Below are 24,924 nucleotides of genomic sequence, written 5' to 3' on the forward strand. Positions count from 1 at the left end.
CTGATAATATCACTTATTTATTGTTTTTTGGCCGACACACTAAACTTATTTTTAAAGTCCCTGATTTAGTGTAAGTTTCCAAATTAGTCTTTTAGGCTACAACTCTTCTGCCCCTGGTCGAACCGCTGGCCTTGCCAGGGGTGAGACCAGGGGGAGACATGCCTGAACCCTAGTGGATATAGGCATGTTAAAAATGGTGTCAAGTCAAGTATAGCTTACTATAGGCAAAATAATCGCACCCGCCGTCATGGCAGCTGGCAGCAAACCAAGCCAGCTGTCTGCGGAGGGCCGACTGACAGACAACACAGGAGTCCCAACAGTTGAGAAAAGGAAACAAACAAAACCAAACGGCATAGCCCCAAAAAAGTCAAACGGCAAAAACCAAACAGGTATCCCAACAATCAAACTGCCCCCCCCCCCCCCCCCGAGCTACTGCGATAAAAAGGTTAGCCTACCATAAAAACAGAAGCCCAATTAAAAATAACCTCAAAGCAACCAACTTCCTAAAAACAAGGGGGCATAAAGTAGGGCAATTTACCAAAAAAACAGTAGCGCCAGCCAACAAGAAACCCAGTAAAACCACTCCGCCAACTAACCAAACCAACCCTCTCACCATCACCTTCTCCAACACCATCCCCCCACCCTGCCTTACCCCCACCACTACCCCAGCCCCTGAACCCGCCTCCACCCCCTCTCTACAACCCCTACCCCAGCAGGCCCCACCAGCTTACTGTATTAAATAAAAAGATGCCTATAGACGTCATCAATGTATATAGCCCACTGGGAGCAGCCCATAAACAGCTAACCATAAATGACTACAATAAATTTATTAAACCTAATAATAACCAAATCCTAGTAGGAGACTTCAACAGTATTAGCCCACTGTGGGGAGGTCAGCACTCCAACACACAAGGAGACATACTAGAAGACTTCATTAACATAAACAACCTAGTATGTCTCAACGATGGCAGCGCCATCTACTACAACGACCAACTAGCAACCTCATCTGCCATCGACCTTACCATAACCTCTAATAATATAGGGGCAAACGCCCAATGGGAGGTACTTGATACTCTAAATAGCGACCACTTACCCATCCTAACCAACTATAAAAGTAACATAGAATATACCGAACAAGAAAAATTCTTACAAAAATTCAAATTTAGCAAAGCCAATTGGGCAGGCTTTACTAGCGAATGCAGCCAAATTAAACTAGAAACTAATTTAGATATCGATGAAGCGACCACTAAAATTACCAATGAAATAATTAAAATAGCGGAAAATAATATACCCAAAACCAAACAATCTAAAAAAAAATACACCCGTCAGTTGGTGGACGTACGAAATTAAAACAAAATGCGGCTTCAGAAACAGGATGCGAAAACTCTTTAAAAAAACAGGTAAACCAGAATACCACACCAAATATAAAATAGCAAAAAACGAAATAGGCAAACTAATCATTGAAGCTAAACAGACCAGCTTGCAGACATTCTGCGGGGAAATCAATAACAGAACATCTATTAGAGAAATGTGAAAAAAAGTTAAAGCTATTCAAGGACAACGCACAATCGCTACAGTCCTCCAAAAAAATAAAGTGGCTACCACAAATAAACAAAAAGCAGATCTCCTAAGTAAAACATTTAGTAAAAACAGCAGTAACGAAAACTTCCCTAACACATTTTTTGATAAACTTAAAAAAACAAAACAACTTACCAACAAATGATACTATGATGGACAAACAGCCTAACACGGATAATCTAGAATTTAATAAACCACTAACACTAATAGAACTAAAAACGGCCATTAAAGCAAAAAAAAAAGCACCGCCACAGGGCCAGATCAAATCAGCTATAGCCTACTAAAACATATGCCAGATGTAACCCTAGAGGTAGTGTTATCGCTCTATAACAGAATCTGGGAGGAGGGCCAAATGCCCACAGCATGGAAGCACGCAGAGTGTTTCAGTTTCCCAAAGGTGGGAAAGGACCACTCCCTCCTGGGGAGTTATAGACCGATAACACTCACATCGCACATGTGCAAAACGCTAGAAACCATAATCAATAAAAGACTAAATAACTACTTACTAGAGAATAAACTAATTACAAATGTACAAAGCAGATTTAGAACTAAACACTCAACAATAGATCAGATAGTTAGACTCCAAAATAGCATAAATGACGCCTTCCGCAAGTCCAATAAAGTACTAGCAATCTTTATAGATATAGAAAAAGCCTTTGATATGGTATGGCGCCAGGGACTACTGAATAAACTAAAAACTAACGGTATTAAAGGCAATATGTTCAACTTCATTAATAACTTTATTCATAACAGATCAATATCAGTCAGAGTAAACGGACACTACTCACAAAAAAACGAAATAATAAATGGTATCCCACAAGGCTCGGTCCTATCACCAACCATATTCAATATATTTATCAACGACATAACTAAAGCACTTGATGCTAAAAGTAAAATCAAATCAACCACCCCACTAAATACAGCACTATTCGCTGATGACTGCGCCATCTGGCGCACAGACAGAATAACCAAAAATCTATTTAGCCTAATGCAAAACGATATGAATAAACTAAATAAATGGGCCCAGGACTGGGGCATCAAACTATCGGAAACCAAAACAGTCTGTATGCTATTCAATAAAGTCAACTCAGCCGATAACCACCAAATAACTTCAAATAATAAACCAATCCCAAGAGTCAAAACATTTAAATTCCTAGGTGTCACCTTCGACTCAAAACTAACCTTTAGTGACCATATAAACAATATAATCAGACAATCTAAAAATACTCTAAACTTACTAAGAGCAATCTCAGGCACCAGTTGGGGGGCGCAAACGGAAGCACTGCTTATGGTTTACAAAGCATGTATACTCTCCAGGATAGACTATGAAGCCCAAGCCTACAGCTGCGCCGACCCAAAACTACTGCAAAAATTAGATGTTATCCAAAACCAAGCACTAAGAACAATAGCTAAAGTTCCACGTAATACTAGCGGCCAAAGCTTAGAAGTAGAATTCAACATCATGCCACTTAAATACCGCCGCAATATCCAACATCTTAATTACCATCTAAAAATCCATTCACTTAAGTTAGACCACCCAGTCCAGGAACTTACCCCTATAATAACTAAACCAGGACTAGAATTTAATAAAAATAAAAAACTCAATGACTCATTTGCCACTAGGGCTAGTAAACTAGAAATAGAGGTAGGAATTGATAACATACCAGTGGCTCTATATCATATTAATCAGCCTATGGAGTGCCACACTCCATATCTAATTAAAAAAGCCCCAGACGAAACACCATTTCCACCCTTTAAAAAAGTCCTGTTCGAAGCCGCAGCCAACGAAAATTACCCGGAGCACATCCATATCTACACGGATGGCTCAAAAAACCCAGATAATGGTAGGGTTGGCTTCGCAATAGTAAAAGAAAAGATATCTAAACACTCCAAACTTGTTAAATATGCCAGGATGTCAGACAACCGATCAGTCTACACAGCAGAAGTGACAGCCATCTACGAGGCACTAATCTGGATTAGAAATAAACAATATCCTAAAAGTGTTATCTTCTCAGATAGCCTTAGCTCAATCCAATCTCTTCAAACTAATAAATTTACTAGGCCAGACATCTTAGCAGCTATCCACAAAAAAACTCCACGAATTAAACCAACTTAACCTAACAGTAGTATTCGAATGGGTCCCAGCTCATGTAGGAATAATTGGTAACGAAGTAGCCGATTATGGAGCAAAAACAGCACTCTCAATCACCAGTACAATTACCGCACTACCACTAGGAATAACAGAGTTAATGTCAAAAGCAAAAAAACACTACATAAATCAATGGCAAGCAAACTGGGACCTTACAAATAATACATGGCACTACAACATCAAGCCACTAGTCAACTCAATAAGACCTAAATACAAAAACACCTTTGTGGATAAACTAATCACTAAAGTACGCCTAGGTAAATCTTCACAACTCAACAGCTGCTCATTTACCAAACTAAACCCACAATGTAATTGTGACACCCGGGAAGATATGAAACACTATCTCCTGGATTGCACGCTACATACCACATAAAGAAAACTAATGATAGAGTCAATAACCGAAGCCAACCATAATAAACAAATAACGCCCAGCTTCCTACTAAACCCGGATAAACATCTAAAACATAAAGCCTTCAAAGCAGTTTATCTATTCGTCCAGTCCACCAAACCAAAACTATAAAATAAACCAATAATAGGCACTCATAACCATTCACTAGTACGCCCCTAAGAAGGAACTGCTACCAATTCGAACTCTACTCGATGCTTTCCAACCTAGGGGCCAAAGGTGAATAGGTGAAATAAGAACCAATACAGTGTTAATAGATTATTCATAAGGATTGTTCAAAACCACTCACTTGTAAGCCCTTACATAAGAGCTGCAACCAATTTGGAACTCGGACCCGATGCACTCTACTGCAAGTGGCCAAAGGTGGGGAGGTAGCGAACTTCCGAAAATATTAATGTTATTATTAAGTTAAAAATCGTGTTGACAAATTGGACCAGTCCACCAAACCAAAACCACAAAATAAACCAATAATAGGCACCCATAACCATTCACTAGTACGCCCCTAAGAAGGAACTGCTACCAATTCGAACTCTACTCATGCTTTCCAACCTAGGGGCCAAAGGTGAATAGGTGAAATAAGAACCAATACAGTGTTAATAGATTATTCATAAGGATTGTTCAAAACCACTCACTTGTAAGCCCTTACATAAGAGCTGCAACCAATTTGGAACTCGGACCCGATGCACTCTACTGCAAGTGGCCAAAGGTGGGGAGGTAGCGAACTTCCGAAAATATTAATGTTATTATTAAGTTAAAAATCGTGTTGACAAATTGGACCAGTCCACCAAACCAAAACCACAAAATAAACCAATAATAGGCACCCATAACCATTCACTAGTACGCCCCTAAGAAGGAACTGCTACCAATTCGAACTCTACTCATGCTTTCCAACCTAGGGGCCAAAGGTGAATAGGTGAAATAAGAATCAATACAGTATAATAGACTACTCATAAGGACTGTTCAAAACCACTCACTTGTAAGCCCTTACATAAGAGCTGCAACCAATTTGGAACTCGGACCCGATGCACTCTACTGCAAGTGGCCAAAGGTGGGGAGGTAGCGAACTTCCGAATAGATTAATGTAAATATACTATGTTATGTTTTTTATTATTCTAAAATCAGGTTAGGTAAATTGGTAAATAGCACACCCAAATGAGATCGCAGCAAACCAACTGAGTAAGGCGCTAACCAGCCAACCAAAGCCAATATATCAACCAGGATAGGATCACTAACTATCAACCTCTCTTTTTACAGCTCGCCTATTGGTCCAAGTCAGCCAGCCACGACCTAGAACAACCACATGTATATATCGCACCATGCACTTTATTAATGATGAATAAAACTAGCAGACACGGTAAGTCACTTAGGGCACAGAAGGACAACTGGAAAACAGAAAACAGAAGACTGACCAAGTAAGACCAATATAGTAGAAGGGCGCAAGCCCAACAAACCCCTAGTATACAGTTGTCAACATATAGATATACAGTTGCCAGCATATAGATGTAATTTATATCATTAATCTTTTGAGGGGGGGGGGGGGGGAAACAAAATCAATAGTACGCAGAGTGACCGACGCTTATGTGATGTGACTATTCATTACTAATAACCTAACTATCTTTCTTTCCTTTCTTTCTCTCTTTCATTGATGGTAAAATAAATATGTTAAGCACTAGGCTTTTTTAACCAATACATACACCATAAAACACCCTTCAAATTAGATAATTAGAATAGACTAATTCCCCCCCCCCCCCCCCCCCGCCATTGTGTTAACAAAGCTACGCAAGGGCGGAGGGGGAGGGGTGGTCATGATGACCGTTGGAAACATTAGAATAGGGACGTAAAACAATAGATACAACCTAAACACCAAACTAGGATTAGACACAGACAACATGCTCGCCGCAACAGCACACAGGATGCATTGACTAATGATAACAATGCATCCGCCCCACATTCTAATGGCCCAGCACGTGCTCTAATAAGGAACCGGACAAAAGAATACCGGTTCCGAGTACACAATTGCAATGCACCCGGAGGAGGCCGAACAAAAGAATATCGGCAGCCCCTACCCAATCCCCAAATACTTGCTGCTGGGAAATGTACTTGGTGTCACTGAGGAGGAAACTGAAGACCAAACCAACATCAGCGCTTCGACCACCCCAGAACAAATCGCCTTGCCTGCCAGTGTCTACACAATTGCACGAGTCTCCTCTTGGTTGTCATGCCACGACCAGAAGAGGTCAGGTCCTTATCAGGACCCTACGGACAACCTAGGGAGACAACCAGCATCATGAAGGTCGATAAGTAACGAGCTACTCTCGACTCACTAACGAGCTACACTCGATTCAAAACCTATACTAGCTCAATCATTTACCTTTCGACCGACCGTTCAAAATTGCGCCAAAATTACTCAACAAAATTGCACACCATTTTCTCTTTGGCTTTAAAATGGCTCCACTCAAAAATTCCATAGCACCACCACCACCCCCACCCGCCTGCTACCGATTCAATCGGACTGCTGGTGCTCCCATGTACCTGCCAGTGCAGGCGGTCCCCCTCCCCCCCCCCCCCCCCACCTTTCCCGTCATGGACAGAGGGGCCGGCCAAGGCCGACTCTTGTGCCCACGACAGGCGTGCGCTACAACAGCTTGTTCTGAATGTGCACGTAAAACCCTATGACCTGACCTACAGCTGTGAACCAGCAAATGTTTAAAGAAAAAGCTACTCACGAGCTTCCCCAGCAGGTCCCCTCTCGGACCAAGGGACAGAAGGCACACAAATATATGGAGCAACAGAAAATTAACATTACATGGTAAAGTAGTTGCTGTAAATTCACTCGCCACCAGTGGCCTGTGGTATTTATCAAACGTTTTGGAACTTCCGGAAAAATATGCTAAACAAATTGATAAAATAATTTTTGACTTTATCTGGAGTTACAGAAAACATTTTATATCAAAAGAGCAAATTCAACTACCTAAGGAGTTGGGTGGTTTGGGAGTTGTAAATATTCGGTTGAAAATTAAAGCACAAAGAATCAAATTTGTCAGTAGACTTTTGAGTTTAGAAGGTGAAGGAAATTGGAAATCGCTAGCAGACTATTTTTTAGGCCAGTATACAAATTTAAATATTGATAGACATGCTTTAAAATGTAAAATTGTAAACAATAATGCAAACTTCAAATAAGTGCCGAATATTTACAAAGATATACTATTAATTTGGGAAGACCTTGACATAACACGTGACACAGAAAGCTACCAACACATTTTGTACGAACCGTTACATGACACTACAACGATAAGTAACAAACAATATAAAAGTATATGTAGTGAAAGACTAAATTTAGTCAAAGACATATGGGACTTTGCTACGGACGACTTTATGGACTTCGCTGGTTGTTCGACCAAATAAAAGACCTACAGGACAACTTTCCGCGACCTTTATTGTGGACATTGAAAAACGAAGACCCCTTTGATGGTGACTTAGACGCCATCTTTCGCATCAACGTAGGTGATACGAAAAAAGACGTGACAGTCGCGACAACTAGGGACATATATACAGTTATGCTATTAAGAACTCACAAAGATGCATCATTTAAAACCAAATGGTTAACCATTTTTAATGAAAACATAAACTGGAAAAATGTTTGGCAAACACTAAATTCTGGATTAATTGAAAATCACGACTTTGATTCAATTTATAAAATGATTAGAAATGTAATTGCAGTTAGAAAACACCTCTATGACTGGAAGATTGAGTCTTGCACGCCTTTTTTCACTGCAACAAAACAAGACTATTTATTAAACAAATTGAACCCATTTTCAAAAACCTTTTTGGCAAGAAATTCAAACTAAATCCATACGCAATGATTTTTGGAATTAAACATAAACCTGGTAATTGTGCGTCGCAATTGGGAATTTTTCTCTGGAGTAAAGCAATAAGGGTAATTTGGACAACACGTAAATTATTAGAGGGTGATAGGCCATGTAATGAAATGGCACTTTTCAAACATTTGGTTTATTCAAGGGTTGAAACAGAATAGTTTGCCGCATTAGAACGGCCCAATAGAAGAGAAAAATTCTTAAAACACTGGTGTTTCGAAGGGGTTATTGCATCGTGCAATGACGCCTTCGACATTACATATCAATTATGAACATTAATGGCTAAATATGCACAAAATGTAGAAAAACTAGGCCTGTAGCTTTGGGGGCCAGGTCCGCAAACCAGGTTAATTTCTTGTAAATATTTACTCTTTTAAACAACACACACTAAAGAAAGTAAAAGAAAACAAGAACACAAGCATGCACTAAACAATTTATTGATCATAATACAAGCACAAATACTCCTATGTACATAAATAGTTTTAACATTCAAGGAGAACCTGGTTCATTGTAAATAGGTTGGATTTTGAAAAATAAATGGGGCACCCGGCAAATCGTCCGGAAATGTCCGAAACTGAAAAAAAAGAAAAAAAAAAGAGGAATGTTTAACAGTAGCAGGTAACTGTTTGATTGTAATATTGTTATGATTTGATGATTTTTTTTTTATTGTGATGAATAGAAGATTTGGTAAATATGTGTATAATTAACTTATAATGAATGATTATTATATCCATGTGTATTGTGTATTTTTAATCTTGCAGGGTGTTGTTATTGGCATCGATTCTCCCACGAGAGTAAAAAGGTTTTCCAAACGAGACGTGTTGTTTTTAATACATATACCCTGTTACATGTATATGTTTATGTGCATTAATATTTACTCAGACTATATGAATTGATTCCTTGATTACATATACATATGAACAATACAAACTAACTTTTGTGTTGTTTTTTGGTAATGGAATTACAAACCGATTCTGTTTTATAATTCTAAGTGGATCATGCAATGTAGTACTTTGTTAGTGGTAAAACAAAAACACTAATAAAAAGAATATTACCTTCAATTGCATAACTGCTGTACACAAATTCTTAGTGTGTATTACGGAATTGTCATATTTTTTGTTTGACAGTATCTTCATAAAATGCCTAACGTCAACCACATCTATTTATTTTACAATATTTTACTTATCAGATTTGGATTCTCCAGACCATTTTACATTAGAAATAATCTTCATATATAAGTAATAACATAATTTAATTTTTTCACTCCCTGTCCACTTTGGTGCGTAATTGCCCATTAAATATAAATTAATCAATTACACTTCAACACTTCACATTTTCACCAAACATTGAACATGGGAGTACCGAATTTTCAAGCTTTGTCTACTAGAGTAGATAAAGTAGTTCCTTTAGGATAAGCAATGGTAGTCCGTTAGGCGACCATCGATTTTAGTGTCTGGCGAGTATGGTACTAGTTGAAAAAGAAACACACTGAAACTGAATCGAATGTGACAAAACACGCCACGTCTATGTTGGTTCTATGTTTTGACAGCGCCAACATAATGAATAAAGATAAAATTCATATAAAAACATATTAATTTATTAAGTTTTATAAACACATACCGCCTCAAATAACATTTTATTGGGGGTAAAAATGCAGTGTAAATTTAAAAACAAAATTGTTTTTTTTATAAATTACCATCAAACTGTTTTTGTATGTTACAAGTTTTAAGGCAACTGATGGAACATCCCAGGCAATCTGAATGACACAACCGTAATACATGATCGGGGCCGTATCTCTGCACAAAGCAGAGAGGAATAGGCATTTAGCAAAACAGTCGATGCTTCCATGGATCTCTATCTAGGAGAACAGTCACTCCCGAGGAAATCATTTGCTGGGAATTTCACCCCTCTTGTATCACCACAAAGTTTATTCCATGAATCTTGCATCGCTACAAAGAGGACTGCCACTCCTAGACTAGTTACCTAAAGCACGCGAAGTTCTACATTTAGTCTGTTTCTAGTGCATTATCTTTTACCCTGTACTGAAAATGAGATTTAATACGTTTTTTTTATTTTTTTATTTGAGTTGGTATGGGTTTTTATATCAATTTTTACTTTATTCATTATGAAGTTAAATGTTAATTCATCGGTTTTCTTTAACACAAACGGTTATTATTCAACAAAAAACACTGTAGTTTTAATTTTACCTGTGCAGTTAAAACTGCAGTGTGATAATTGGAGAGCTAGTTGAATTTGAGAAGGGCCAGTAAGATTTTTCTTCAAATGGCCCTGCTGGCGACCATGGTTTTGATATTAATTTTCAACCCTGGTATTATTTATTACACTAAAAACATGTTTGGGATTAAGCAAGGGCAAATTTAGCAGTCTCGGGCTGTCAACATTCATTATTTAATTGCAATTTATGACCAATAATACCTCTTCTTTTCTTTTTTTATTACCATGATCCGAAGATATAAACAGAATTTTAGTTCTGACCAAGTTTGACAAAATTTGTTAATAAACTTTAATTAAGGTCTCACTACACAGATCACTTGCGGGTGAGAGTTCATTCATCACGGTCCACTAAAGTTCCTAATTGTGACACAAGCTATGGCTCACATATTCACTTCTAGGAAATGGTGAAGAATTAAAACAATGCGTATGTTTAATGGTATTGTGCATTGACCTTTTGGGACATGGGTGTATAGCGCAAGAGACAGCCGGAGTGAATCGGTTAATGAACCATCTGTTCGGATTGATATCACAGCCAGATGCGGTCATATAGCAAAAAACTGCGACGGAAATGTTCTCAATTTTGGAGTGTAAATAAATGCTTATATAATGTATGTTCACAATGGTGTATGTTGTTAGTGCCAACGAGAACTCGTTCTATTGCCAATCTTCATTTGAAGTTGGGCAATTTAACATGCGTGTCAATGGCAGATAACATCTGTGTAGTGAGACCATAGTGCAAAACATGATATTACTCTCTATCCCCAAAAATATAAGTTTAGCAAGCCAAAATTAAAATGTACTAGTGTAGCATCCTTATAAAAGGTAATTTCATGGATGTGGATTTTAGCCAAGCTTATGGGGGCCCTCTTTGTGTAAATATTGCAAACATGTCAATTTTATTTATTTTTATTATTGTTATTGTTTTTATTTTTTAGCGGGGGTGGGTGTGGGGGGGGGGGGGGGGGGGGGTAAAAATATATATGCTAGTGTTCTGATATGCAATAAATACATTGATCTGAGTGTCTAACATTGAGTTTCTCGTTGTAAAAGGTCAAAATTCAAGGTCACAAGGTCAATATCCAAATTCATCCTGATTTTGTGCATAATGATTTTTTTGACTGTACAGTCATAGTGACAGTCTTGATGGTGTTGTGAATATATAACATAGTATTCTACTATAAAAGTAGAATTTCTATCTGCCATTAATAATGTGTGGATCTTCATGCTGAAATATGCAGAAAAAAACAGGATTTCAACACTTCACTTTGCAATAATTGTTGCCCACAGCAACAATTGATGAAAACAAATATTTTTAATGAACTAGAAAATTAGCTTCTTTGTATGTTGCTTATATCAGAAGTACCAAGGTCATACACTACAATGTAGTGATTGTTTGTTGGATGGCCATCTATTGTGTAGATGACCATTATTAAACCGACTTCAAACCAAGTTTGACAAGATCTGTTAATAAACTTTAATTAAGATCTCGCTACACAGATCACTTCCGGGTGAGAGTTCATTCATCACGGACCATTCAAGTTCCTAATTGTGACACAAGTTATGGTTCACATATTCACTTCTAGGAAATGGTGAAGAATTAAAACAATATGTATGTTTAATGTTAAGCCTTCTGGCTGTATTTGGCCCATGCTATTTTGTAATATTGTGCATCGACCTTCTGGGACAAAGACAGCCGGAGTGAATCGGTTAATGAACCACCTGTTCAGACCGGTATTACAGCCAGATGCGGGCATATAGCAAACAACTGAGAATTTTTTGTTCTCAATTTTGAAGTGAAAATAAATGTTTATATAATGTATGTTCGCAATGGTATATGTTGTTAGTGCCAACGAGAACCCGTTCTATTGGCAATCTTCATTTGAAGTTGGGCAATTTAGCATGGGTTTCAATGGCAGATGACATCTGTGTAGTGTCACCATATCTAAAATATACTACATATGAAAATACTACTTTCCCTTCTTTCATATCATAATTAGTATATTAAATTATTTATATAATGTCACGTCCTGGCTGATTTGACATATAAAAGTCAGTTTTATATAAAAAAAATATTTTTCAGAAATAAAAATCCTTTTTAATTCTCCTTCTTCTCAATGTTCCAAGTATAAATAAAAAGTATAATGATGACTGGTTGTATTACATGATTAAAATAACCACCACAAACTTTGAGCCAGGACGAGACATTGAGCCAGGACGTGACATTCAAGATGACATGTTAAATTGAGTAAAGATACCATTTTGCTGTGTATTGAGTCGTCTCAGACTTCAATGGAGATGAAAAGAATATGCGTCAACTACAAGTTCTCAACTTTTGCATGAGTCTCGCTGCACAGAAGCATAGCAGACATAAGCCTTAGGAATATGTTTTATTTTGAAGGCGCTGGTTACTGCTATTTACTAAATTATTTATCTTTGACAGTAGTTTCGAACTCACAAACGTCACAAACAAGACTGCTGACAGTTACATAATTTATTCAACCTTTCACAAGTTGTGTTCATTTATGTTGACGCCTTCTTACTGTGTATATATGTTAACAGTTGACCAATGGCAATTGACCTCTTGTAATGACTGTTGCGTGAAGGATATAGTTTGGAACCAGACGTCAAACGCGATTATTTACAATTATATTTTCCAAATAATTATTATTAAATGAAATAAATAAAAATAAATAATAATAATAAAATTTAAGCACTTTCCAGGGTGCGAACCCTGGTGTAATAAATTTAACTTACACATCTTGTTACATGTGGATTTTCCAGTTCCTGTTGGACCATCTTGACAAGTCCATTCACCAACATCGACTGAAGGGTTGAACGATTCTATTATAAGATTACATGCTGCATTAGCTGTGTCAGGAACGCCAATGTATCCAGTTATACCTCTAACAGGATCACATGCATCGTTGTTTGTGTTACATTCCATAACCACTGTCGATGTTCCACCATTAGGTCTCCACCATGTGAATCCACTACGTAATGTGCCAGAAATAACACGACAGGTTAAGTTTATATTTTGTCCAGGCTTTCCATAATCTAAGCAGTCAACAGATGTAGTGGCTTCACCTGGGAAAAGAACAAAAACACATTGATTTTTAATTTTTTTATTTATATCAGTGCTCAATTTTAAGGATTTTGGTTGCTTGTATGGGTCCACATTGACGTTGACCCTCCAAACATTTGGTTGCCCTGATTTCATCCATGTTTTGAAAATAGTTATAGTTATATTCCAATAAAACAGCAACCAACAGGTTTGGAATTAATATGTTGTCAATGTAAAATATGTATTCTCTGACAATAAAATAATCACTTTTTAATATTTTAAAAGGTTTTGTATTAGAAATTTACAAGTTAATTTCCCATGACTTTCAATGACTCAAATAACATAATTCCATGACCGTATAATAAAAAGGAACATAAAATGATTTATGGCAAAGGCGACATCTAATTTATGATTTTATCTGGCATTACCCACTCCTTGTATGCCGTGTGAGTGGTCCAGCTGTCATTATAGAAGGAAATGTTTTATTTAACGACGCACTCAACACATTTTATTTAGAGTTATATGACCTTAGACATATGGTTAAGGACCACACAGATATTGAGAGAGGAAACCTGCTTTCGCCACTTCATGGGCAACTCTTTTCGATTAGCAGCAAGGGATCTTTTATATGCACCATCCCACAGACAGTATAGCACATACCACGGCCTTTGTTACACCAGTTGTGGAGCACTGGCTGGAACGAGAAATAGCCCAATCCCAGATAGCAGGCGCCAGCGGGCCACCAGTGGCACGGGCGCAAGTGGCTTGCCACTGGCGGGCCGCTAGTGAGTTAAGTCGGCAACGCTGCGGAGGCAGTGCAGCGTATTGCAAACTGTGGGTCGCCGGTGGCTACTGACCGGTCTATATTTTTTCGGAAAACCGATCGATGCACTACCTGCCGAGTATATCCTTGATATTTAGGTCACCTAGTTTGACGAGCACGAAACTTTGAAGATTAAGCACGTGAGTATATAGATCTATAGAACATATAATTGGCATGCATAATCAGAGATAAGTTAGGAAAATTTATGGGCCAAATTTACGAAGCTGGCAGAGTATCGGGCGCTAGCAGACGACTAGGCCTATACTGCAGCGCATTCACTTGTAGATATTTCCCGCAGTTATTGCACATAAAACTAATAGAAAATAACAATACAACAGTAAGAATACTATGTCGGCTTTACTTTCGTGTTTTTAAATAAAAATACTTGGAAATGTTTAGTTCAAAAAGTGGTTTTCGAGTGTTTTCTGTCGAAAACAATATGGCGGAAAGTCGTGGTTATTTTTAGCACGCTACAGCTGATTGTAGCCTACCGCGAAAAGCCGTCTGAGTAGTGTTTTGGGGGCTTTTAAAAATTATTTTAGTTTGGATTGACGCTTGCAAAAAAGGAAAACAGTTTTGGAAATTAAAAAAACGAACTAGACCTATGTTTTCTGTGAATTTAAATAAAATTATTTTAAAAAATAAATAAAAATAAGAGAGAAGAAACTATTTTTGGCATTGTCTATTTTGATTACCTGCCATAGCAACCTAAATTGTGATTAAAAAAAAAAAAAAAAAAAAAAAAAAAAAAAATATATATATATATATATATATATATACCTCAAAACCGGACCCTCTGTAAACCGGAAATCAATAAAGAACTTAACCTCTCTAGACCGGATACCTCTAAAAACCGGACATTTTACTTGGTCCCGAGGATGTACGGTTTAGAGGGGTTTCACTGTATATATATACTTACATACTATAAAAAATATAAAGATAAAACAATTATGTTAGCTTCGTACACAATAGGGGCGGGACGTATCTTAGTTTTACAGGGTTCGCTCGATGCGCGGTCGGTCTGGGATCGATCCCCGTCGGTGGGCCTATTGGCCTATTTCTCGTCAGTCAGTGCACCACGACTGGTATATCAAAGGTCGTGGTATGTGCTATCCTGTTTGTGGGATAGTGCATATAAAAGATCCCTTGCTGCTAATCGGAAAGTGTGGCGACAGCGGGTTTCCTCTCTCAATATTTGTGTGGTATGTAACCATATGCCTGACGCCATATAACCGTAATAAAAATGTGTTGAGTGCATCGTTAAATAAAACATTTCTTTTGTACACGATAAATAAAACATATTTTCTGATATGATATATTTGACAAGGTACTTTGATTTATTTATTTCATCTTTTAAAACTTAAAATTAATATTTTGTCCCAAGGCTCGAAATTCATTTTGTTGATTGGGAAGGAATCTTTAGTTCTCAAATTTTAATTGGGAGGCAAATGTTTGAAATTATGAAGTAGTTCTAGAGCACAGGTATTACTATCCTTTTACTTATTTTTCGTGATACTCAGAACTTCTCAGCCGATTCCATTGATAAATAAGGGCCGTTCAGATATTACATAATGCTATTTTTGTCAAAATTAGACACCCACCCACCCCCTTGTAACACCCCGTAACGCTAGACCATACCCCCCCCCAATTTTTTTTTATTACGTAACGCTTGGATATACCCCCCCCCCCCCAACACACAGACAAAGCAACGTGGCAATGTTTATTTATACCCATGTGTATTACAATGACGTCATTAAAGTGACGTATTGCTGTACGATGGAAAAAAAGATGCAGGTTTTCACTTGTGCCGTTTTAATTGATGGTCATCCGGGGAGCTCTGGTTGAGTTGGCACGGAATGACCCAGATGGCCGGCCCCTACAGGGAAGCTTTGTGGCAACCAGCACCATCAGGTTAAGGGAGATACCAACTTCAAATAGTGGCTTCAACCCAAATGTTTTACCCGACAGTAGAGCAACATGGGGTGTATCGACAGATGATCCTGAAACCAGAAATGAACATTGCAGTTATCCATCGCATCTTCAAGCTGGTCCTACGTGCGACTACAAGGTCGATCAGCCCATCACAACACCGTGAGTTCCGCTGCCATCCTAGAGACACTTCGTCCCTAGGTTGGACTTTAAAATATGTTTGGCTCCTGTTCCAAACTTATGTTTATTATTTTTTTTAATATATATATACAGGGATTTACCTTGTTTTTCTGAAATGGGGGTCCCTTGGACTCACCTCTTTCTTTTCTGGGGGTCCTAACCTGAAAACAAAGGGTCCCAAAACCACACAAACGACAGAGAGCTGCAGACAACAAATCACGTGTATACTATATGTTTCATTAACGTAAATTTAACAAGCTGTGTTGTTTTTCCTTTCGGGAAATCAATGTCGGTATTCATTGTTTATTCTTTCAAAATCAACATTTCACTTTGATCTGTATAATTATTTGAACCATTTCCTGCAAGCTAAATGACACTCACAATACCATGCATTGTTTATGAATCGTGCTACTTGTTTGTTAATGCAAATCAGAACATTTAACCAATTTGTTTTATTCGCCCGGGAATTTCCGATTGTGTTCGGCCTGTTGACGAGAAGTTCCGAATGATCGCAAATCCGCGATCTCTTTCCGGAAATTACCAACTTTACCCGATTAAGCGCAGCAAAGGATAAAGACGCAGTGTTCCCAGAGATTAAAACATTTTGTTTTCGATATGGGGAATCGCCATTTCAATACGCAGTTTATAGGTAGAAAAGAAATAGTGTGTTACACAGAATGATTGATCTTTGATAGTGGACAGGGTTACTGAAAATGTCAGATATTTTATGCGTCACACGGGACGCAGTATCTCTATTTTTGCGGGTCCAGTTAAGTTTTAGTGCGTCCTATACGCAAGTTTTGTGCGTCCGGTAAATCCCTGTATATATATATATATATATATATATATATATATATATATATATATATATATATATATATATATAAATAGTCCAACACACTTTATTTTGGCAGCCTATCTAAAGTGCTCAAATCACCAGAATGTTTTTTTTCGGCCGAGCACTCGACGTTTATTTTTGGACTTTTTCCAGACATAGGTATAGAGTGATTTCCCTTTGGTCTTCTCTCTCTTTTATAAACCGCACAAATGTAGCAGCTTGTATGCCGAAAAATACGGTATATTTATCTAAAGTAATTAATTAACAGATAGCGCATATTAAATTAAGTTCCAATGTCTAAATGGTAATGTAATTGATATTATTATTTATTATAACAAAATACTAACGTTAAGCTAATTGCATGATGTGATATAGTCAACTGAGAGCGAGAGCACGGTTTGTATTATCTCAGAAGAGATAGTTTATTTTATGTTATTGTTATTATTGCTATTACTATAATTATATACTACATGGATTATAGAGTTTGTACGATATTTATGGTGGTTTATTCTTCTGTTTAGATCTCTACTGTCAGTTATCGGCCAGCTAGGTGTTACAACCTTAGTTACACACACTTGGTATGTACATGATAGTGTTGTTATATATGTATATTTTTGTGACGTTACAATGTAAATGGAATGTGTTAAACATTGATAATTAATTAGTATGGATTGATTATAAATGATTAACATATGGGCTCGGTTGTTCGAAGCCTCGGTTAACTTAATCACTGATTAACACTAACTGTGAGTTAAATGCCATAACCCAGGGTTGGCTAATCACTGGTTAAAAAAAAAGTTGCTGAAACACACTTTTAACTCTGGGTTAGCAAATTCAGGGTTAGTTTTCACTAACCCAGAGTTATTGAAAACTAACTCTGGGTTAAGTGCAGTTAACCAATCAGTGTAAAGTAAATGTACTTCATATTGTCAACATTACATTTGCCTGTCCGTACTGCTAGTACTTATGTAATTTTCAAAAATAAACAGCAATAAACAGAAAAGGTGAGGAATACGATTAGTGAGACAATTAGTGAAAATAAGACAAACACTAGAGGGAGAAGGCAGTTGCAAAAACATGCCAGGTTATATTACTAGAGTTGATGACAGGCCATTGCGGCATCATCGTTTTAGTTTCGCACACAATAAATAAATCACATGTTACTGTAATAGTTTATATGTCATATTTAACAGCTTGTGTAGTTTTTAGCTTTCATCTTTTAAGCTTTTTTATACATTATGAAAAATAAAAATATACTAAGTGTCCTTGGCTGATCAACGTGGAACAGACAATTGTTTTGACAGGGGGTGAAGATTACCTAGAAAGCTACGTTATGTCCCATCGTTTACACGTGTTTTAATTTCAATGACGTCAGTATTCGAATGACATCACTTTACATGTTCCTACAATAATAATAATAAACTAATCTAGATATTTCCATTTTTAAAAAGGTTCAAAATCTTTCAGGGTAAAATTGCTTTTTGTATGTGTGTTTAATTGTTATGAATACATATGGCTGTAATTAAAAAGCTGCAATATTTTTGGAAATGATACCGTTTGGTAAAAATGGACCTAAAGTGAAATGTTTGATGCTGTGTGTAAAAAAGAGAGAAAGGCTGACCTTGAGCTAGGAATGTCTGACGTTTCAGCCCCAAGTTAGTTTGCCCCATACCAGTTCGAACCCAACACATTACCAGTTAGCCCAACAAAAAGAAGTTCTATTCGTCTCTTGGGGTTTGGTGTATCTGTCCTTGAACGATGATAATAAGAAATAACCATGAAACAGATTACGTGTATTATACAACTAGGTAAAATAAGTTTTGTGGTGACGGACAGCCATAGGCTATTGCTTAATGCCACTTGGAAGGAAATTCAAATTCACGTAGAAAAAAAATCAAATTATAATTTGGTCCTTACTTTAAATAACATGTATAATATTCATATATTAGTGCACGTATATATGTAATGCAGATTTTAATAAGCTGGTATGAGAGATTGCCCATTACGGCCGTGACATATGACAGGTGCTACTAAGTCAAAAGCCCTTCGATCTACACCGATACTTAATTGTTAATTACCACAAATGACCCCATTCGTTAATCTCACTAGTAAGGAAAAGGCATAGAAATACAAATCATTTTGCACTAATAATTCTAAAACTGTTACTTGATCACGACGAGTACCTTTTCGTGACCCATAGCTAAATGGCCGATTATAAGCTTTGATTTTTACGTCAGTCAAATAGTTACTCATTTGTGTAATTTTCTAGAAACCCTGCACCCTTTCTCATGATGAATAAATTCAACATATCAAGGTGTCAAAATTATAAAATTGTATTGGGCTATTTTGATGTTATCTTTAAGTGAAAAATAAATTAAGTCTCTCTCTTGTTAAAACATTTCCCCTCTCAAAATTTGAGAGAAGTGACTTCCATTTTGGATTTAATTTAATTTAAATTTCATTTTAATATTTTAACAGACCAGATCGGTTCCCCTTTCTTGATCCTCTTGGTAAAACGAACAAACAATTTTCACCAAAATCATCTTTATTTAATATTTGACATATTTACGGGGGATGGGGGTGGGGCGAACTCAGAAATAGTTGAGACAGCAAAATATATATTAAACCAATCGGAGAATGGGTCCACCTTGGTGATTAGATCCTATGACGCAACTACCTCAGGCGAGCGCTCAACCGACTGAGCTAGATCCCGCCTGGTCAAACTGGGAGCGAACTGACTTGGGGCGAACTGGCTTGGGTACGAAACGTCTGGTACCTTTGACGAATGACTTGGGTCTACTCAAAGCAGTAAAGTATAAACAGTCTTGCAATTCATGTTTTTTAATTATTCATACTGTTCTTTAATGGACAATTTAATGATAAGAGACGGTTAATACAGATCGATGTGTTTCTCGATATTGACCACCTTCCACCCTCCCAATCCAAAAATAAAATCAATGAACCAACTATTCTACGTCATTCATTATTTTTTCGCGGGAATTTGACGTCACTGTAATTTATGCCGATACTCTATTTCAGCACAATTTTACATTTAAAACGCATCTAAACATACAAATGGAATCAAATTCGCTACTCTTAATCACTGGTTAGACATTTATCCGTAGGTCAGAGCTGTTTTAACTTTAACCCAGGGTTAGGGTATATTTAACTCATGGTTAGCGCTATGCATTTAGTATGTGAATGTAAAATAAAATAAAATAAAAATCAGGTTTTCTGCCAGAGGGTAAAATGGGTATGGCGCCATACCCAAAATTTAATTTTTTAAAGTTAACTTTCTGACAAAATTAATTACTCTCGTCATTACTCTATGATTTTCTTAGCCCTAACCCTAAACTTAACTCAGTTTCTTTCTGGGGGAGGTCCCCCATACACATGTGACTGTGGTTGCATTCAATTCCATAGTGCCATACCCAAAAATCTCTTTCTGGCAGAAACACTGAAAATTATTTAAAAAAAATTTATTATGAGGTTAGTTGAAGACCATGCAAGACTGACTTTACCAATTAAAAAAATAATAATAATAATAATAATAATAAAAAAATAAAATAAAAAAAATAACATTAGTGTTGGGAACTAAAGAAGTAATGAAACAATTGAAAATGGAGCATATATTCAACACACGGTATCAGACTTCAGTTTAGTGTTTTTGTTTTATATTTTTGTTTTATATCATTTCAGTTAAGTTGTACAACATAATTTTTTGTTTGTTTTACCGTTATATACTAGAAATATTATCAAGAAACATATTCCAAAGTATGTTATTTTGTCAGGAATTAGGGCCAATGGTTTCTGTTTTTATTTAGAAAAGTCAAACACTGACCTTGCACATGTTTCGAGCACATGAGGAACAGGATCACTGAGATCCAATACATTGCAATAATGCAGTACTTCGGTTCTCACGTTTTAGCGACAATCAGTAATCCTGAAAATAAAATATACATAATTTGAAAAGATTTTCAAAACATTTCAACTGCCAGTCACATAATACTAAATATTATCTAGTTATTCCACAAGTGAAGTGTGTTGGTTCTGATGGTCCCACCAGTAAGATTTTGCATATTTTGTTTGCAGTTTTCAAAACGAAAACGACAGTAAGCAAAATAAAAATCGGAAGACACACACACACACACACACACACACACACACACACACAATTATTTTAATGTGCAGTAATTTGTTGGGACCTAGTTATGGTATCCCATTCCAAATTATACTTGCAAGCAAGCAGGGGTGCAGAAAGTACTCGCCCTCTCGCCAAATGCAAGTAAAAAAGCTGACGGACGAATTGAAAAATGCTTCTACCAATCCGACAGGCGATCTATGTTTCTGTGACTGTATTATAATTTTATTTTATTATTATTATTATTATTTTATTTTTTTATTATTTTTTTTGCATTGAATCCGTGACTACGCATCAGTCATGCATGAATTCTAAACAATTCAAACAAACGTTTTAGAATGGTGTCGAAACACACAATATACATGCGCCGCATTGCTAATAAACGACTTGAGTTCCGAACTGCGCAAGTGCGACATTTTGTTCGTTTGCCACGTGATGTTGATAACTTACCAAGTGTCCTTAATGTTTTTGTCATTAAATATATATCTAGAGAGGCATCGAAATAAGCATTGTGTCTGGTAACCCATTTACAGGTTGTCATACAATATAGCCTGGGCACCAATTTACAGGTCGTCATACAATATAGCCTGGTAACTCATTTACAGGTTACCATACGATATAGCCTGGTATCCCATTTACAGGTTACCATACAATATAGCCTGGTATCCCATTTGCAGGTTACCATACAATATAGCCTGGTATCCCATTTACAGGTTGCCATACAATATAACCTGGTATCCCATTTACAGGTTACCATACCATATAACAGGTTACCATACAATATAGCCTGGTAACCCACTTACAGGTTGCCATACGATATAGCTTGGTAACCCATTTGCAGGTTGCCATACGATATAGCCTGGTAACCCATTTACAGGTTACCATACAATATAGCCTATTATTACCTTTTAGATAAATTTCATGCGTTTTGATTGGCCAATAGCTAATCCATACCACAGGTACACCGTGTCATTTTCCGGGTCAATACAGAATTTGGGCACCAATACAAAATTTGCCAGGGTGTACGAAACTATCACGTGACTTCCGCTTTGTAAGTTCGGCAGAATTGTTATCGTTTTGTTTTTTCACTCTCGCGCCTCAGCTCTTAAACTAGGAAATACGTATTGAATTCTGTTTGAAAGAGATTGCGATTTATGGTAAGTGTTTTTTTATTACTTTATTATTTTCGCATACTCATGCTACTGCATTGTAAATTTAATGACATGCATTCTTTGGAATGTTATACGGGTAAGTATAGTTTGATAAATATCTATGTGCCCGAGTGTAATCAGTTGTTTGGTAGTTTTCAGTGTAATAATTTGTATTTATAAATTGACAAGACCCGTGTCATTAAGGTGATAAGAGTTGTCCCCCTTTGTTTACAAATCGTCTGCGTTTGACAGCTCGCTACAATGGCCAATAAGAATAAGAATAAAAAAATGTTCTGCTATATATTAACATTTTCTGCATTAATAACAGAAGTTGAACATTTCATACATATTAAATCAACTTGGATAATTCACTTAAATTAATAATTAAAGTTAAAAATGTTTGTAGTTAAATCTAGATTAGTGATTTGTATTACCCTGATAAAAGTAGAAATATTTTCAGTTACTGTTATAGTATTTTAATTTCTATAGTATTATCTGGTAAATGGCATATCTTAGTGTATAAATAGTTTTTTACAAATGTTAGTATATTTCTAAAAGTCATATAAAGCGCATTCCTTTAAAAAATAATATTTTTGTGTTTTATTTGAAATTTTATCTTATAAAAATATTTTAAACCTTAAAAATCTTTGTGTGATTTGTTCAAAATGTTTGAAAAAGATCTAAAAGGTAATAAATTCGTTACGCGGTTTTTGCCAGGGCGTACGGGATTGTACGCCCTGGCAAAAACCGCCAGGGAGGGGGGAGGGGACACACACACACATATATGCACATACATACATGCTGCTACTGGATCAAGAAAAGTGGGGGCTCTCGAGCACCATCATGCATCGGAAACGGAGAAATTGGACGTTCGGGGGAGCATGCTCGAATATTTAACATGGATTTATGTACATACAAAAATACTAACACTAGTATCAATTAATTCTATATTTCTATGTTTTAACCAAGCAATAAATTATTGATAATCCACCAATTTAAAGAATAATGTATTTATGCCAAATGTTCCATTTTGTGAATCCAAACTATTTTACACATACAATAAATATTGTGTCAAATAATTGTTTAAATACAATGTGCTGCTAAAATCTTAAGTTTATTCCTTGGCAGATACAGGTATCCAAACATGAATTAGAATATATAAACCAACATTTCTCCAGTGAAGGATGTAATTGATAAAGATACATGTGGAAGATAAACTTGGGTTGGGGGAATTCAAATCAATTGTGTTGTTGAGATTTTTGCTATTGTCAACCGTCAACAGTTTATATTAATATGCATTGTTCATAGTTTGGCCTATCAGATAATGATGAACAGAAAGAAGAAACTGTCCAAAAACTATAATTGCTGCACTGATTAGGGTTCATATTTTGAATTCCATTTAAATCAGATGATCATAAAAATACCAACAAAAGGAAACATGGGTTTTGTGACATGGATAGCATGGGTAAGTTATAGGACAGAATGCGCGGAGGCACAGTAAATAGTTGTAGACACGAGCCATATTTTAATTTTTATATGGAGTAGGACGGAAAAAACGTGGATAATATCTCATCCACACCCCTCCGGACCCCAGGTTTCTACGGACTTGTATCTGTACTTTGTGGTGGTGGTGGGGTTTTGGGGTGTTTTTTTGTTGGTGGTGGTGGTGGGGTTTTTTAAAATTTATTTTGTTATAGATAAACATATTAAAGTGTCTGGCAGAAACACTGGTTAGCATTGATTATCGAGGACATCATTCTGTAAATTGCCTTAAATTATTATTAGAATTTTTACAAATATGCTCAACTAGCAAACATAAAAACCTATATGTTTTGATAAAACACTGAACACTTTGTTTATTTTTAAAGTTATGGCTGTAATCTAATCAACTAATGTTTCAGTTACCGAAATTTGTGACTGCTAATATTTATGGTTGATGCAACAGTTCGTGGCGCTCACGTGGGAAACTTTGCTACATTATAGCCAATTTATTACTCTTGTAGAGAGTAGACATAGAAATAAAAAGCTAACTATTTACATAGCAACTACCTCTTTATAAACATTGATATATTACAGCCAATTTAGTACTCATTTCAAAGGTAGAAATAGAAACAAAAAGCTACGGTAGCTATTTACATAACAACTACCTCTTTATAAACATTGATATACATTAGAACCAAATCGCATGCTTCCATTGAAACCGATCTATGCCAAGTGCATTATATTTGTTTATTTTTTATTTTTAATTCGGACGACTCAAAAATTGCATGGGCAAGTCAAAGTACTGACATGACTCACCCGAATGGTAAGTCAAAGCAAATCCCAAGTGTACACCCCGTTACATTACTCTGCAAATAAATAATGTGTTTGTTTTAAAATGCATATTCATATTAAATTACTCATGCATAGAACCCGGAAGTAAACGACATCGAGTAGTTTTACAAATCAAACTTTATTATTAAATGCTGTTACCTTTTTTCATTGCAAACACTCAATATCAGTAAAATATTATCAGTAAAATATGCACATTTTAATGTTTTTCTCATAATGGAGATTTG

The 24,924-nt window shown here is 36.4% G+C and overlaps 1 protein-coding gene across 1 annotated transcript in view; it reads right to left on the bottom strand.

The window, feature by feature from the left end:
• Positions 1-24,924, bottom strand: part of LOC121386800 — a 70,620-nt gene that overhangs the window by 44,149 nt on the left and 1,547 nt on the right. The window contains exons 2-3 of the mRNA XM_041517816.1: positions 20,916-21,017; positions 12,998-13,327 (exon numbers count right to left, since the gene is read on the bottom strand). Of these exons, the coding sequence (XP_041373750.1) occupies positions 12,998-13,327; positions 20,916-20,967 (382 nt within the window). The 5' untranslated portion in view covers positions 20,968-21,017. The remainder of the gene's footprint in view (positions 1-12,997; positions 13,328-20,915; positions 21,018-24,924) is intronic.

The sequence above is a fragment of the Gigantopelta aegis genome, chromosome 12 (genome assembly GCF_016097555.1).
Source record: "Gigantopelta aegis isolate Gae_Host chromosome 12, Gae_host_genome, whole genome shotgun sequence".
NCBI classification, from domain to species: Eukaryota; Metazoa; Mollusca; class Gastropoda; order Neomphalida; family Peltospiridae; genus Gigantopelta; species Gigantopelta aegis.